This window comes from Colletes gigas, unplaced genomic scaffold (genome assembly GCF_013123115.1).
Source record: "Colletes gigas isolate AHSC1104 unplaced genomic scaffold, ASM1312311v1 Colletes_gigas_Sc00055, whole genome shotgun sequence".
Lineage (NCBI taxonomy): Eukaryota > Metazoa > Arthropoda > Insecta > Hymenoptera > Colletidae > Colletes > Colletes gigas.
Window position 1 is genome coordinate 642,950 of NW_025106684.1, and position 18,678 is coordinate 661,627.

The 18,678-nt window shown below is 34.1% G+C and overlaps 2 protein-coding genes across 4 annotated transcripts; one reads left to right on the forward strand and one right to left on the reverse strand.

Annotated features, from left to right (window-relative positions):
* The first annotated feature begins 1,082 nt into the window (after nt 1–1,082).
* Nucleotides 1,083–13,999, forward strand: LOC122403473 (uncharacterized threonine-rich GPI-anchored glycoprotein PJ4664.02-like). 2 transcript variants are annotated; one of them, XM_043407008.1, is made up of 4 exons: nt 1,083–2,580; nt 2,643–2,719; nt 2,847–9,722; nt 9,804–13,999. In XM_043407008.1, exons 1-4 carry the CDS (start codon nt 2,405–2,407, stop codon nt 11,969–11,971), a joined length of 9,297 nt encoding a protein of 3,098 aa, XP_043262943.1. In that variant the 5' UTR covers nt 1,083–2,404; the 3' UTR covers nt 11,972–13,999. The 2 variants fall into 2 exon arrangements, with proteins under 2 accessions (XP_043262943.1, XP_043262942.1); XM_043407007.1 differs by having other exon boundaries at nt 2,847–13,999.
* Nucleotides 14,000–14,458: 459 nt separating this feature from the next.
* Nucleotides 14,459–18,678, reverse strand: LOC122403474 (phosphatidylinositol 3-kinase catalytic subunit type 3). Of its 2 annotated transcripts, XM_043407011.1 has the most exons (10): nt 18,386–18,677; nt 17,910–18,104; nt 17,206–17,635; nt 16,980–17,075; nt 16,245–16,796; nt 15,706–16,181; nt 15,434–15,622; nt 15,190–15,365; nt 15,053–15,127; nt 14,459–14,940 (listed from the first exon to the last, which is right to left on the reverse strand). In XM_043407011.1, exons 1-10 carry the CDS (start codon nt 18,454–18,456, stop codon nt 14,540–14,542), a joined length of 2,661 nt encoding a protein of 886 aa, XP_043262946.1. In that variant the 5' UTR covers nt 18,457–18,677; the 3' UTR covers nt 14,459–14,539. The 2 variants fall into 2 exon arrangements, with proteins under 2 accessions (XP_043262946.1, XP_043262944.1); XM_043407009.1 differs by having other exon boundaries at nt 15,706–16,796; nt 18,386–18,678.

Below are 18,678 nucleotides of genomic sequence, written 5' to 3' on the forward strand. Positions count from 1 at the left end.
ATTTAAAGTTTCATATTTTTTCATTTAAACTTTTCGTATGTTGTTCACTAATAATGCATACAAATAAGTACGACAAAAAATAAGCAGAATTTATTTCATACATTTTTTGTATTGAATAGTATTTAAAAAATCCGTCAACATTTGAAGAACTAATTTTCAAAATGAGTTGATATTTCTTCGTGAAAAATTGTTTTTAAAGCGTGTGGAAGTAAGAATGCAAATTTTGAAAAAGCTACAATTAATAGTACTTGAGGAGAACATTCATAAAGAAACGATCTATTGTTTAGTGGTCTAGGTTAAAAAATCCCTTTAATAAAAATAAAAACATTACAAGAAAACACTTTTCTTATTTCTCGTAATAATATAATTGTTCTGCTAACAATACAACTCGCGGGGCCCCCTATGATTCGTAGATTCCAGTTTGAACAACGTTGGATTAACATAATTTCGTTATTCAATTTGATTTTATATTGTATTGTTCTACGATTCCATTTTTACTTTACATCGTACTGTTGTTATAAAAAAAGAAAGAAACGTTACAATTATTATGTACCGCGTTTTATAATTTTGTGTATGTACACTGTAATTAATTGTATCTTCCATTACCCCACGAAACAATTCCTTACAACAAGCAAGAATAACTTACGTAAATAAATAAATAAATGTATAAATATAGTTTACATTTAATATCTTGCTTATCGTGTCATGTCGTACATTATTTATTACATCGTATATAATAATAGTATTACATTCTGTACTATTGCAAGTGCATGACAAACTGAACATGACTATTAAACTTTTCCATCAAAAATTATACATGCATAGGGTTCCTAATAACCGTTTTAAAAAGACAAACCGCGAAACGTATGGTAAGTTGTAGGCGTAATATTTTGATCCTTATAACCTTTTATTTTATAATTGTTTTTATATTTTTTGTTGATCGTTGACAGAATATTGCTCGTAAGGAATTACGTTCGATTGGTTCTATCGTTTTTACGGCGGTCCAACAAAAGTGCCGACGGTTAATTATAAAATTTGTAAAATTATCGAAATAACATGAGCATCGCGAAAGGTTATTAACGGGCGATAGTTGGCAGCCCTGCCGGATCGAGAATCTCGATCAACGAGAGAGAAGGAAGTATCCATCTACACATCCATCCATCCACCGTACGGAGCCCCGTTGCACGTCGGGAAACTGAACATGCACGTACGTCGTACAAGCGACGTAGAGTGTTGAATGTGTCGATTGCGTTCGGGGTTGGCTTGCACTTTTCGCGGTTGTATGTGCGCGCAGCAACGTCGCGTGGTCGGCGATCGAGGTGTCGCAAAGACTCCTAGTGTATAGTGAATGGGTGATAAAAGGCGAGGTGAAAAGAGAAACTTGTTCTTTTCCTGGGACGCTCGCCAATTCTGGAGGTGCACCGACTCTATTGCGGCGTCGTTCTAACAAACAGCCGGGAGTACCGCAAAGTTCACAACTGTGCATCTGTGTGCGGAGCATCCAATCACGGAATTCGCGGGCTAAGATGCCCGACGTGGCTCTTGTGGACAACGTCGGCATCGAGTCCAGGAACAACGAAGCGGTGCGCGACGAGGAGACCGACGCTCGCTCCTGGTTTCCCGCGAATATACCACCGATTCCATTTTTACGTATACCCGTGCATATGGGCGAACAATTTCTTGTATTTTGAAAAGTCGGACAGTGTTCGTGCAAATTAACTGGCTGTTTTAAAAAAAATATATATATACGTATATACATATATATATATATATATATATATATTTGTGCTCAATGTGTAGCACGGATAGTTGCTATTCTGTCTTAAGATAACAACATAAAAACAACGACTATTTACTAACGCACTATTTTTCTCATACGGTTTTAAGGACACATGTTACGCATAATGTGATTAGAAAAAATATTTTGTGAAGAATGTTTACGGTGCAATTCATAAATCTAGGAGAACGTATATTAATTAAAACTTGGTGAATATCTTCAAAGGGTTTGACAGAAATTACATTAAGTATTCGTGCTTACGCCAGTTAATGAAAATATGCATGCAGCTACTAAAAAAGTGTTTTAATATCGGTACATGTATTTTAAGCTCGACGAACTATAAAATGAAAGAATAATAATTACAATGTGCGCAGAAATTTAGAAAAATCATTTCTTTAATACAGTTTCGTATAATAATCGTATTAATTTTTCAATGAAATAAAAACACATAGCGTCGCAGCGTATGTTAAGACTATATTTTGATGTATAGAGTATTTGTTTCGTAATATTATAAATAGAAGCAGTTAACATTAAAGGTGCTCGTTAAAAGACAAATGTGAAACGAAAGATCTGTTTTGTTTTTCGATGCTAATATTGTGAAAAGATAGAACCAAATATCTTTTTAAGATGTGCGAACAAACAGAGATCAGTTACTTGGATGGAGATGTTGTATGGGTAAAGCTTGGAGCTTGTTGGTGGCCAGGACAAGTTACTGGATTTCATAACTTACCTGAAGATATTCAAGAAGAATTTAAAAAGAAACCTTTGATAGCTGCTGTAAAATTCTTTCAAGAGGATACATAGTAAGCAATTTACTATTTGTATAGCATTATAACATTTGTATAACAATTTTCATTGTTTTCAGCGAATTTGTCAAGAATTATCATCAGATTTATAAGTACAATTGCACTCAAAAAGATGATTTCATCAGGAAAGGACTAGGTATACTTTTTACATGCAAATGATTTAAGATGCACATTTTTTATGATTTTAGATTTAAAAAAAATATGTTTAATTTAAAAATATGTATTAAATATAATCGTATATTTTATAATGTCACTGCTTGCAGATAAATACAGAAACAAAAGTAGAGATGGCTCTAGGTACATGGATAAATTTCCTGGAGATGTTGAAATGGCTGAAAAGTTAACTGGAGGTGATCCAGATATATTAAGTCACGATAAATTTTCTCCGGAAGAGAAACCGAACATATCGGCTCTGTTCGGGGATAAAAAAGTTACTAAAAAGAAACGAAATCGCGAGGATCTTCTTAGAAGAAGCGACAGTATCGAAGTCGTACGAAAAATAACACACCCACGGTTTTTAAAAGAAAGCGATCATGAAGTTCGAATTCGTCATCAGCCTAGTAGCTTACCGTCTACGCCAAATAGTTCTGGTTCTCCACAATATCCCTGTCATTTGTGCAATTTCACTTCTTCCCGCGTTAACGTTATCATTTGTCATATAAAAAGTCATACGTCTGGCGGCTCGCCAATGTCAAAATCAAAAGTAAAAACTTATTCTCAATATAGAGGCAGACACTCGGATGTAGATACCCCTAAAAGAAAATACGTCAAAAAAGAAAAAGTTCAGTTAAACAGAAGTAAAACTCGTAGCGAATCTAACAAAAGAAAACAATCTAAACAAAATGAGAAAGTTGCTAAAAAGAAGAAAACGGATCCTAAAATTCGTGATACTATATTGGCGGACTGGGAGGATGAATCAGATGAAGAAATTAGTCTAATTCAGAGTGATAATAGTTTATCGACAAAAAGTCAATTTGATCTTGAGAAATCAGAAGAATCTAATCAAAAGGACAATACAATATCAGATACCACTGAAATTATCGCAGAAACCGAAAAATTACTTAAAGAAACTGAAAAATTAACATCAATTGATTTAATGGAGGACTCTATGAGTGATAGCATTAATACACCAAAAAGTTTGCAATCAAATCTTCCTGATAAAAAATCACTAGAAGAGAAAGACGTGAAAACGGATGATGTTGATGTTAACGAATCTACTAACAAATCACAAAAAGAGAAGGCAATTTTCAGTGCTGATAATGAAAGTAAAATCAAAGCATCAAACAATGATGATAAAAAGTCGTTATTATCTTGTTTTGATTTTCACGAAGAGGAGCCATCTATACCCCCTGTAAGGAAAAAAGCACGTGCGTTTCATCAGAAGAAAGAAATTATAAAAGAATTTGAAATGAGTCAAGCTTTGAAAACGGAACAAGAAAAAGATGCAGGAAGTAATAAAACGGACGATATTCATGTTAAACCACAAGAGTTTGTAAAGTTAGACACACAAGTATCTTTGAGCGATGAAGACAAACAAACGAACAATGAAGTTGAACAAACAAAAGAAAAAAATAAATTTGCAAAAATATCATCGGATGTACAAAAATCTGGTTCTGGTGATGGTGATGGTGATGGTGATGCAAAATCCGAAATTGTTGAAATATTCGAGGTGGTTGAGAAGGTTGAGGGTGAACATAAAAACGCTGTAAATGTTCCAAAAACTTCTGATATACAAGATACCCGAGCAGCAAATATTGATAAAGAATTAACAGTAAATAAAAAATTGGATACGCAAAGTGTGTCTACTGATAATAAACAAGTAGAACCTAACGATACAGTTACCGATGATAGTACAGAACCTATCAAACAGAAGCCTTCAAAAGAAACTGAAGATATTTTATCCGAACAGTGTACAACAGAAACAGAGGATGAAACTGTTTCCGAGTCTGCTGACACGCTTCCTGAACAGAGTGAAAATTCAGATATAGATATGCTAGATCAAGATCAAGCTCCTAATTCTGACTCCACGAGTATTTTATTAAATAACGATGAATTAAAGATTACTCCACAAGTTCGAAAGCGCAGAGGTAGGCCAAGAAAATCAGAAAAAGTTCGTACTAGTACTAGTGGAAATACTAGCGGAAACGAAAGTCCAAGAATAAAGGATAATAAGTACACTAAAAAAGTGTTTGAAACATTTGAGGCAGACAGGAGGACTTCTGAATCTGACAGTGAACGTTCGAGCAGCGGCAGAAAACGTAAACCGAATAAAAAATATTTAGAGACTAGTATATACCTACAAGATGTGGATCAAAAAATACATAAAACTGATGAAAGTCAATCTGAAAGTGAAGAAACGAGTTCCGAAAAAATAAAAAATAAATCGAGGAGGAATAAAAAGTTATCAGGAATTGACAAAAAAATAAATGAGGATAGTGAGCTTGAACAACAAAAAGAGTTGGAAATTTCTTGTAATGTATTGGATGCATCAGAGAATAATGTTAATGTTTCTAGTATAAAATTAAAGGATGATTCAACTGAAAATAATTCGTGCAAAAATCAAATGATAATAGAGGTAGATAAAGAATTAAGCGACAATCCACCTACCATCGAGAGTTCTGAAAAATTGCAAGTATCTTCAAAGAAAAGCAATTCTCCGAAAGAATCTAAAACGTGTATAGTTTCTAGGGATACGGGAACGTCAATAACAGAAAATATTTCTCAAAGTGAAATTGTAACACCTGAATTTGACGAAACAAAAGATGATGAAATGGAAACTGATCATACATTACCTTTGAGCAGTATTCATCAAGTAGAATTAGAAGATGTAAAAGTGGAATCATCAAATACACTTCGGTTGGAACTTTCACCAGAGAAGGAAGTATCTCCTCAACAATCAGATACCCTAAAACCTGTCGATATGCTACCGCCTAAAAAATCTCAAATAAAAAAATTCGAGCTATCGCAAATTGATTTTTTTGACACTGATGTTTCCACCAATAAAAGTACCGTAGAGTCTGAATTAGATAGTGGGCAAGAAAAAGTGAAAGACTCAAATATTGAAACAATTAAAACTAACACAGACTCGGAAACAGTTACTTCTTTGAAACAAGAAGAAGATCTTCCTTCAGAAATACTTGAACAGAATGTAGTAAATGAAGAAATTGTGAATGATACGCCAAAAGAAGAGAATGAAGAAGAAGTTATGAAAGAGACTGTAGAAATAAATCAGGAAATTCATAATGTAGAAGCGGAAACATCCGATAACCAAGAACAAGAACTTAAATTGGAAAATTCAGAACAAGTATCCAAAGAAGCACCAAGTGTAGTAAATGAACCACAAATTCCAAAAAAATCATCTATGGAAACACGGTACAAAGGAAAATTTACACCAGAAACGGGTGCTAAAGTAAAGAAAGATAAAGAATCATTTTCAGAAGAAAAGACGACAAATACGTTCCAAGAAGCTTTTTTGAAAACTCTACACATGGATAAGAAAAAAGGTATTGTAGACGATCAAGAAATTATTGGGAAAGGAAAGAAAATTAAAAAACCAGTAAAAAAGAAACTTGAAAACGAAAAGGATATAAATATTTTACCAGTGACAACCCAAGATGTAAAAACTGACGATGATTTAAGTAAAAAGTTAGAAACCATTCATAACAGTCAAGCTCAGGAAAATAATTCTCAAGTTACAGTCGTGAGCAATTTTGAAGGTATAGAAGTCATAGTTGATCAGAATCTTGAAATTGACACAAAAGTGGATGATAGTATATTACAAAACGTTGATCAGCTCGCATCGTCATCGACTGAATTTGGCATTATGTCCAAGTCACTAACGCAATACCCTACCGCCGAGGACAGCTCTAAATCTATTAGCTTAGACATACAAAAGGTAGACGAATCTTCAAGAATATCTACGTCCACACCGTCGCCATCATCTGATGTTACAGTACCAGTGAAAAAACGTGAAATGCCACGAATAATTGAAAATGTTACGTTAACCGAACCTATGCAGATTTTGAAATCAAAGTTACTGGATAAATTACCACAGAAAGGAGTGAAGCATAAACTAGAAACAGATAATATGAAAAAAGGTGATCAGAAAGGTAGTCCAAAGACAAAGATAATGAAAATTGAATCTCTTTCGCCAAACACCAAAATGAAAACTGGTCAAAAGGTTACATCACCTCATCTGTCTTTGACTAAAAAATTACAAGTATTGAAGGCCGAGGAAGCAGAAACAGCCGCAATGATGGAAGCACAAAACGAACAGTTAAATGTAAAAACGTCAAAAACTGCTACTGCGACAACTACAACTGAGAAATATATTCAACAAAGTTCTCAGAGCCTGGCAGACATGGAACTTGATATAAATTCAATGCCATTTGTCTTGAGCGAAGATGTTTTAACTCCCGAAAGCATCGAACAAATGCCTGTTGTTATATCCTCTATTATACCTGCATCTAGTACGATACCAGCAACTTTGTCTTTTACACCCACCACGCAAATAGTGACACCTACTCAGGCTCATTTTAAATTGAACGAAAGTACAAGCGAACTATCGCCTACGAAGAAAAAAAGCGGTACTCCTGCAATTTTGAAAAATAAAAGTAAAGCAAAACCAACAATTACGAGTATAAAAACGTTGGTACCGCCACTTACCGGTGGCGTAAAAGGTTTGAAATTTCAAAATGCGCCAGCAACAAGCAAAGTTCCTCCTCTATTGACACAGAAGGGAACACCAGGTAAATATGTCGTTGTTCAAACATCTGGAGGACAGCAATTACGTTATAGTGTTCAGGGGAAAACTGGCACGCAACAAAAGATTGCTATACCGTCTGGTAAAAGTACTGGAAATACACAAATAGTTCAACAAGGGGGCAAAGTTGTTATATTAACGTCAGCGCAATCTGGTCAAACCAAAATGTTACCTTTAAATATTTCCAAATCATTAGGTGGTAAAGTTCAAAGAATTATGACAAGTAAAGGTCAAGTACTTTGCCCTATTAGTCCACAGGGTATTATAAATTCAAAAACAATAATTGCTCCAAAAGGGGATGGTGTTTCACCGACAACATCTAAGCTTCCTACTGGCCATAAGATTATTAATACACAAAGTATAATAGCATCAAAGGGGGTACTGACTCCAATTTCAGGACCGATTGCCAAGACGGCTCTGTTGGGAACCTTATCTCAAGGAATTCTTACAAAAGGTGGAATTTACACCCCAATAAGCGCTTCTGCTTTGAGCGGAAAAACTATTATTGGGTCAAAAACTTTAGTTACAAAAGGTACAACCATTTTATCTCCACAGAACTTAGGTACTTCGAAAGCTATTTTAACTCCTATATCTCAAGCTATTAGTACAAAAACAATTTTGAGTCCTCAAGGTATCGTAAGTACTAAAGCTACTGTATTGACGCCAATAACCGGGCAACAAGTAAAAGCTATTGCGGCAAAAAGTCCATCCAAAGGCAGCAAGGTACATTATCAATCTGTACAACAAAAGGTGCAATTACCTATGTTACAAAAATCGCAAAAAGCTTCAATGTCTTCGCAAGGAAGATCTGGACAACTAAAGGCTGCAAGTAATACAGTAGTATTACCGAATACTGCACCTGCACAAAAGACTGGGCAGCAAGGAAAGAGAGTAATGAAACAAACAGTTGTACAGCAAAATATTTCATCTCAAGGCAGTACGCAACAGGCAATAGGTATTAATCCACAGATTCAACACAAAGGAAAAGCTGTATCTTCGTCGTCTATACAGAAAGTAATTGTGCCTCGTGGTTCACGGCAAGCAAAAACGCAACAAAAAATATTTGTTCAGAAAGTACAAGAACCTGCAATCACGACTGTACAAAGTATTCACACGAAACAATCAACACTAACAAGTGTGCCAAGTATGTCTAAGACAATGACTGAGCAAAAGCAAGCAATCGGTAGTGCTACAAACATAAAAACTACTACAAAGGGTCACATAATAAATAAAACTACCCAACAGCAGAAAAATTTATTAAATATCGCAATGAATTCGGCAACTACAACCAATGTAAATGCAAATCTTTCTACACATTTATCACTTCCTCCGCTCGAACCTATTGAGCCTGATAGAAAATTAAAAGTAGAAAGCGTAGTTGCTGAAACTGTGCAGAAAGAACAACTTAAAGTAGAAAAGTATAATATTGAGAAAGGTAGTGAAATAGAAAAAATAGAAGAACCAAAAATAGCAACACAACCGCAAATAATGGCTTTACCGACAGAAAGCAGCGACGGGACGCAAACTTACGTTTTAGTAACTATCGACGAACAGGGACAGATACAGCCACTCGATAATAATACTCTTATGTCATTAGAAGGCACTACGCAAAATCCAGATGGCACAAGAACTTTGTACATAGATCCCAGTTCATTGGGAGAAGCAGGCACATTAGACAACATTGTTCTACAATTTGACAGTGGTGTATTGCCAAGTATACAATCTAGCGTTACAGAACCCACTCAGACAATTATATCAGAAAGTTTCCCTACTTCAGAAGTAATACAAACATCAAATCAAGATATTCTAGCAGCTGCTCTGGCTAATACAGATTTCCAACAAGAAATTAGTTTATCGGATAATCCACCAGGATGTGTAATGACTACTGGTTTAACTCAAACGAGTTTGATTAATCAGACTATTTTACAATCGACTATCATCCCTCCCACCGAGCCAATATCATCTGCCTCTGTACTTGAAACATCATTGACTCTAAATCAACCTATAATGACTCCACTAGAGGTGCCTAGTAATTTACCAATACAGTCAGAATCAACTCCAACTTCTACTGTAGCAACTATTCCGTCTTCTCTCGAATTACCAATAACGATCACAAATCCTAACATTTCTTACATTTCAACCGGAGAAGCACAGATTCAGATCCCTGGTAACTCTATGCCAGATATTGGAGAAATCATGGAAAGTCCGAGTACAGCGGAAATCACTCCAACAGAAATTCCTGCAAGTACTCAGTACCTAGTGTTACCGAATTTGGAAAGTAACATCGCTGCAGATACCCAGAATGTACAAAATGATGCTATTTCAATGCCTAGTGTGTCATATTCAGTTTCAATACCGAACAATATGGTTTTACAAGGTTCGCAAGTTCAAACTACTCCTTCAATGCCTATAATAGATGATACTTATACTGAAAATGTGCAATTTGCTTCTACCATAGAATCATCGATGACAACAGAACAAACTTTTGTAGATGTACCTGTTTCCGAGATGCTTGTTTCGAAATCGCCTGTTTCTACAGAAAGTATACAATCGCAAGATATTACTGTAACATCAGACATGATAGTATCTCACGACGTTCCTGTATCTTCTCAAGAACCTATTGTATCAACGAATGAATCTTCTATTTTAAGCGAAGACCAAGACACAGTAATATCTTTGCAGGAAGAGATCTCTTCTCAAGAAATACCCACTAAATCAGAAGTGATGGTCTTACAAGAAACAATTGTTGAAGAAGATAGTTCCAATGTTGTAGTGGGTAGTCAAAGTGAAGAAGTTAGTAATAACGATAGTATAGAACATGTGCAAATTGCGGAACAACCAGACGAGTCGACGACGAACAATGTATCGATAATAGATGAAACTGCTTTAGTTACATCTGAATCCAGTGGAAAAATGTCACCTGTAGAACATACGAGCTTCGAGGTTTCGGATTCGAATGAAATAAATATGGATAGTTCGCAACCATCAAAACATATAGAAAAATTTAAAGAATTGAATTTGAACGAACAATCTAATAATAAAGTTCCCTCTCCTGAATCCGAAGAACAGGCTGCAACGTCGAACGAAGTAGAAATTGCTCAAGAGACAGCGCAAATTTTACCTTCAGAATCGTTGAACCGTTTAGATGGGCAGAGTATGGATGTAGATGAAGTTATCGAGTCTAATATTCATGCTGCGAGTACAATAAAAGAAGACTGCCAAAGAGACGAACCGTCGTCTCAGGGAGAATCAGATTCGGTTCAAAGAAATTTAGAATTACATTTTGAAGAAACGAATTCAGAGACTAATCATGAAACGCCGTCACAGTCGTACGAACAATTTGGTATAGCAGTGACTACCGATTCTACAGATTTGCCTAGTCAATCTGCTACAAAATCAGAAAATTCGAGAGAGCCTTCGCAATCAATAACGTACGAAACCATGGAAACAGACGAAGAAGCAATTGTTACAGAGCCACCAAGTCAATCGTTTGAACATTCAAAAATTAACGAAGCTTCTCAATCGTACGAAACTTCTGCAGAAGCAAGCACAAACGCGCCTACGCAGTCTTTTAACGAACTTTTGCAAAGTCAAGAGGAGAGATCGACCGTGGACGAAGCAATAGACGACCAAACCTTTCCCACGCAAAGCTACGAAGTTGGTAAAGCAGAAAATATTTCAGAAAATCTAGAGACAGACACTGAAATTAGTCAAGAAGGGAACATGCCGTCTCAGTCTAATGACATTGGTGCTGACGGTATTGGTACATCCTCAGTTTCTACAAATAATTCTGGGCTTAACGAAGACGAAACAGCCAGTTCGTCTTATGTTCCAGAAACTCCAGAGAATCAAGAAAGAGATCCAGATCAAGAAAGTGCAATAAGTACATCATCTTGTGAGATTCCACCTTGCGCAGAATTAAATATTGCGTCATCTAGTGGAGAGCACATAAGTATCCATGACAATGGAATACCTGATATACCTACATCTTCGTATAATTTAAATCCAGACATTTCATCAACTCACGTGGATTCTGTACCAACTTCTAGTTTCGAGGAACAGAATGTATCTACTTCTTATGAAGTGCCAATCTCGATGCCTGGCCTAGAAGATACACCCTCCCAGAATTTTGTTACTGAAAGCACAGATCATAGAAATGAACCTTCTAGTTATTATGCCCATCACCAAGAAGTAACAGCAAGTTATTATGAATCAGTAGGTCAGGAAACAAATTCTAGGCTGGGTGAGGATCCTCAAGAGGTCACTCCGAGTTATTACGAGGGTAACCCGCAAGAAGCAAGCCAGAGTTATTTTACTCCGGAAGAAGCTACGCCGAGTTACTCCAGTCATAATGTTTCTCCTAGTTATTACGATCACAGACCAGAAAGTGAAGCAAGTCAAAGTTACTATTCTGCAGAAAAAACAGAGCAATCCTCACAGAATATTGAGGCTTCGCAAAGTTTTTATCAGGAACAATCGGATGAATTAAAATTAAGGCAACAAGGAGAAGCTACTCCAACATATACAGAAAGATACCCGGTTGATTATACATTGGAGAATTCACCAATAGAAAGGCATGATCTTGTAGAAAGTTCTGTACCAGCCACCAGGCCTACAGAAAGGTAATACATTATGATAGGAAATAGCATTGTGCTATAAGGAGAGTCCTTGTTTTCATAGACATTACAGCCATTGATTGATAAACTCGAATCTATTTTCAAGTGTAAATATAATATTAAGATGATAAGTGACTAGATATAAGATTAAAATTAGATTCTTATTATAATTTATATCTCTATGAATAAATAAATAAATATATATATACATATATATATATATATATATATAAGTGTGTGTATATACATATATATACACACACCCACACAAATACACGCATGTAACGCAATGCGTGTATATGTATATATATCGACAACGGATATAATCCGTAAATAGAAATCGGTACGTAAGCAATGTAATTACAAAGAAGAAATATGGTTTTATTACAAAGACACTATGATCTAATTATTTAATGTATTGAAATAGTATCACCATTTCAATATAATACATTCGAAGTTTTTTTTTTCGATCTCTAAGCTGAACACGTTAACATTTCGGCATGTAACAAATTCATTACTACTATGCATTTTTAATTACTTTGCACATGCAATGTGTATATTGTAAAATTTCGTTATGGATCATTGGAGTAGTGGTAAGATCTATCGATTACTTGTTTTATTTTGTAATTATCGCATCGAAAATACGTTCGTGATTTTAATAATTCATTTTGCAGCCGTGCCAAACGAGTAAATATAAAACGACTGTAAAATATTTATACTTTGTCGTAGTTCTTATTAAAAATGATCAGAGTTATAAGACTTTACTACTACTCCGTAGTGTCGAGTCGTAACGAGCGATTTTTCGTCTGACACCCGAAGAACATCAGCTCGAGTGATTGTATAAAAATAAATGCACAATGTATCTTCAATAAAGTACCAGTAATACACGCCTCAAAATATTTGTAAAATACAAGTAAAGACTTTTTGGGCTATCATTTGAAGACTTAATTTTTCAGATAAGTTTTTTCACAATCCTTTTCTTTCGCTCAATAAGCTATCTGCTGATAGAAATTTTTTAATGTTGCAATTAATCACAGATGCAAGTGATTGAGCGGATCAAGGATCGTGTTATTAGACATACAGCGTTTACTTCGTAGGTAGTAGTTTACATTATGAGAAATAAAGAAGCCTATTATTTCAAATATAATGATGTGTAATCTGTGTGTTGAAGTGTAAAGGATAAAAACGATTTATTAGGGAATCTATCGTGTTTGAGATAAGTTTATGCTCTTACAGAGAGTGATTTTTAAATAAAATATTTTAAGAATTGTAAACAATATAACTTAATTTCTGTTAAATTAAATTAATCTAAATATTGCATACTACGCGAGTGAATAAATTTGTACAAGAATGAATGAAATTACATTTTAATGATTCTTAAATATATCTTATAAATCTCAAACAAGACGGATTTGCCAACATATCCTAATAGAAATGATTATATTATATTCTTTATAAACTCATGTTATCAAAAATAAATCTGTTTTTATTTCTCGTGGCGTTTTCAATCACGTTCACGTGTGTATATATTATGTATTATGTTATTGTGGGATAGGGGAGGGGAGGGGGGGAGAGGGGAGAGAAAAAGTTATTAATGTCGCACTAAAAGGAAAATACAAAGTTGGTAAAATGTTTTGTTTCAACCAGATCAATATTCTAAGATGGACTGAATTATTAATATTTTTTAATTGCTCTTTCAATTCAATTGATACATATATTTATGCATGTATATATGTTCATATATGTACCTACATTAATATACATGCATATATATCTTTCACTAGAAAGAGTTACACTACAAAATTGTCTGTACCTATAAATAGTATATAATACTGTGAGATGGGGAAAATATAGTTACATTTTCTATAAAACCTTTCTGATACAATCGTAAGTTGGGATATGTGTGATGCTTCATTGAAGTAATTCAAATCTAAGTGACATAAAGTGATACTGCATAAATTAGCATTGCTGCGTTCTTATATCAATAACAATTTGATATTTTCATCACTAACACAATTATCTTTTTATTTCTACAGTGTGCACCACATACACGATTGTAACTGAGAGATAATATAAATATATGAATATTTACGTAACAAATTATATGTATGTACAATGAATGTTTTTGGTTTTATTATTTAAAAGTTTCCCATTACAATAAACTATTATCTGTAAAATAATAACATTTAATCTTCTTTTAGTCTGTTTTCATAACTAAGAAATTTTCAAATAAATATGTACGAAAAATTTGTATTTAGAATATCTTCCATGTAAACTGTATTTTAAGAAGATTGTTAAAAAATATCGTTTACATACGTCATATATCTTAGATTTTCTTGATTAATTAAATCGTATGGCATTAATTACTAACAAAAATTTTGTACGCAGTTTACAAACACATAAGAAGAAGTACAATCATTTGTTATTATCAAAGATTTATTACCTAAAATAATCTCAAAATACAATAAATTATGTTACATTTATTGACGTATGGCCATTTATATATACAATATAATAATATTTGTAATATTTAAAAAGGAACACAGTCTTCGTGATTATTATTTCGATTGATTCAGTTTTATTTCCGCCAATACTGTGCAAATTTGTGTAGTTGTTCTACTAATGCTGCCATTACAGCTGTTACCGATAAATCCAAAAGATTGTGTACATAATGTACTGCTTCTTCGTCGCTCAAATCCAATCGCAGTTTATCTTGAACTTTTTTTACAGCTTTATCCGGCTCTAGTGCTATATCTGGTACACTAGCATCCACCATTAATGAAAATAGATTTAGCATTAAATTTGCATGCCTGCGTAAATGCAGAAATGCGGTGTAACACTGTTTTCGAAATTCATGATAATGTTCCGATCCTACGCCTCCCATAGCTTCAACCATTTCTTTGCTCAACTTCATTGGGGGCGGCAGTGGCTTTGGATCTCTGCCTAGAATATAACCGAAGTCTATGTGGAAGAGTTTGCCTGTAATGTAAATATTATTGATTTTAATTAAGCTCTTTTTATCTTTTTCACGTCGATAGTGTTATATTTATTTCACAGTTTAAATAATTTGAAAGTTTGCAATGAAACGAACCTGATGTTGTCAGGAGCAAATTGTCTAAATGTCGATCACCAACGCCGAGAACATATGTAATAATGCAGTAGCCAGCTGAAAATTCATGTTTTATGTAATTATATTAATACCAATTGTTTGCTCTGATATATTCTTACCGCAGCTTCGAACATAGGTGTCCATAACTTCAGGTACAACGCCATAAGGACCATTCTCAGATGGGTGATGTTTTCGAAAAAAACTTAATATGGAACCCTCGCTAGCCAGAACTTCTGCAACTGTTGTAGATTCGATGAATTGTAAGAAGCCATGTCTAGTACTTGTTGCAAGTACCCTAGAAATAAATTAATTTACATTTTAAATCAAATAATACATTACATAGATCGTTCGAGAAACATTTACCTGTAAGGCGTGAGTTTTAAATCTAAGTTTTCTCTTCTTAATAACTTATCCATAAGCGCTATCGTTTGTAAAATTAATTGATCTTGTCTTAGGTCATCACCATGCTTAAAAATTGCAATGTATTCACTGTTGTCTGTCATCATAAATGTTAATTTGGATGGCATAAGAGCCGATTTAAAGAGACTTGCCCTAAAAGCAATAATTGTTTCACAAATATTAAACGTACGAAGCATAAATATTCTTTAATTGTATACAATAAAAATCATTTATACTTTTCTGGAATAATTCCTTTAATGCAAATTTCTGGGTCTAAAGGGAAAGGTATTGGTTCGAAGTTAGAAAAATTAATTTTGAATGCCGGATCCGGATCTGCCAATAATGCTCTGAGCCTGTCAGTCTTTTTTTTACGATTTCCACTTTCTCTTGCGACTACTTTCACAAGTGCTACTAATTGGTCAATGAATATCTTTTGACGTAAAAGAAATGCTCTTCTTTTCTGCCAAATAGCATTTCCTTGTGCTAACATTGTTGAAAACATTGCCATCACAGTAATATACATTTCTTTTACGCGTGTGTCTTGTTTTGCACTTATGGCTGGGTCATTTTGATCCTCGCATTCGATGGAAAGATACCAATAGAAGTAGTTAGCTAACGTGGTATTTTGACACGCACGAGTGATCAGAAAAGATGCTAAATCCATAAGAGTATCTTGATTCGTCGAGAATTGCCCACTTTCAGGTTCACTAGACTGCAAATTATGTCTACTGTAGTAAGTCAAAAATTCAATTTTTTCGATTATAAAATTACTTACGTTTGTTACAGATGTGGACGAAGAATCATTGATCTGTATATCTCTATCTAATTTCTCAACTTTCTCTGATTCTTTACCCTTCATTAATATATGATGCGCTCCTTTAATACTCTCAAAATCTTCATATTTTAAAGCTTGCACTAACTGTAATAAGTATAACATTAAGTCGTCATCAGGTGCTTGATTAAGTCGAGTTATAGCGTATCTTCTGACAGCTGGATGTGTGAACGCTGGACCAAGTAATTCCAATGCATCTTCGGGGTCAGGCGGTGCCCATAATGCTAACATTTCTAACGCTTGTCGCTCTTCTCCAGCAACTTTCCAGTTCACGCATTTTACAAACTTTGTTAAAGCTTTCTTTTGACTTGACAAATAAAACCTGTATTTCCAAATTAAGTCCTGCTCCTCGGTAGAAAGTGCTGTCGTCGGCGGGTAACTTAATATTATATTCAAAGCATCGCGTACACTTGAAGTTGGTTTTAATTCTCGCGTATGATCTCCACTGCGTAAACTTCGAGCTAATTTGTGATGCTTTGCCTCTACAAGATTTTCCTAATAATCAAAATATATACATATCCATGAAATAAATAAAACGATATATTTGTTAAATAATCAAGTGTCGTGAATGCATTTTGTTACAGTTATGTTTATAATAGATATTACTATCAAGTAATGCAGAATCAATTTATTATTATTTTGTGAATTCTATGAAAAAAATATAATGATTTATCGTACTTGTAAAATTTCATAATCAGGAAGAGTTACAACATCCGGTTGTGATCTGTGTTGAACAACTTCATCTCCATCCTTTTCATAATATACTATGGAGTACTACGGTAAAAAAAATGTGCATTAATACAATAAAAATACAGGACAGAGTAAATGAAAATGCACGCGATACGGCATATATAATTTTATGAAAATTTCATCAACTAGAAAAACGATGTGGAATTCTTAATACCGGTATTCCATCCATAGTAACTTCTGGAAACTCGATCATTAAATATAAATATTCGGATGCCCTTTTCTCTCTTTCATTAATTAATTCGATTTCTCTGAATGTTAATCTATCCAACCAATCAACTTTATTCATCTGACCATTTCTGTGTTTTTTGACAAGCTTTGCTAATCTTTGCATCTGTTCTTTTCCATGATCTCTAGTCTTTCCCGGAGTACTAGTAAGTACGCTACCATCTGCTTCCACTCCGGGCCATACCCTAAGATCTAACATTCCTTGACGAAGGACTCCATGTTTACCAAATAAAGATATTGTTGTACCACCGACTGTTAATCGCCTACCAGGTCCAGCACAATCATACAAGCTTATGCACAATTGAGCATCTCGTGGTAAATCGGAATACGAAATAGGAAGAATCACCCATTGATTCCAACTAAAAGAATTAAATAAAATACAATATTAATTCGTATTTGGCATTTTTGTTGAGAAAAGTCAAATGACGCTACTTTTGGTCAGAGAATTAATAATTTATCAATATTTAGTTTTTAGTTTTTCTTAACTAGTGGAAAAATACAATATGTGTATCTCTAAGTATACTTGGATTAGAGTTATATGCATTCATTAGAATATGTTAACTAGATAATATTATTCTTCAAATATACAATGCTTGTACGTTATATTAATATATAATTTAAAATTATACATACTTCCAACGTGATATAAAATGTTTGTAAGCTGTGTGAACAGGTAAAGCAAGCGGTCTTCCACCAGCCCACACTTGTAAAGAAGCTACCAAGTCTCCACGTCCTCCATTGACTCCATATAGACCAGAGTATTTTAACATAGGGTCAATAAGTAGCTTGTCATATTCAGGCCGTTGTCTTTTGCCTTCTAAAGTTCCTCTAGAATAAACGCAATATATTATATTAAGATAATTTACAATGGAAAGTATTTATGCATTAATTTATTTGACAGAACTTGTATAGCGACATATTTTTCAATTAAATACTGTCTGTTCTTTATCCGAATTAGATATTATAATCGGATTATTTCATATTTAATGGTTCTCATTCATCAACTTGTTTTCATTGGCAAGATACGTCATAGAAAATTTATTATGATAACCTGATACCAGCTGATACTAACGTTTATTGTATTTAACTCACTTACAATTAAATCTTACATTTTAATTTGTATTCTTGTATCTAAAGAAGAACTGTACACATAGAAAAATTTGTCATGAATATCTTCCATGATTATTTTACGAAGTTATAAACTTAATACATTTCCTCTATTCTGTATTGTACTGCCGTCATTCTACACGGTCTACCACATTTACCGTGTTGGATTACACAGTTCCGAGTTCACAATAGTTTATAAGTACATATGTATGTCACTTAATTCCTGCCGTTTGAGGGGAAAACGGCACACGATACATGCCACGGATGAGGTACAGGATAGACTTTGCACCTTATG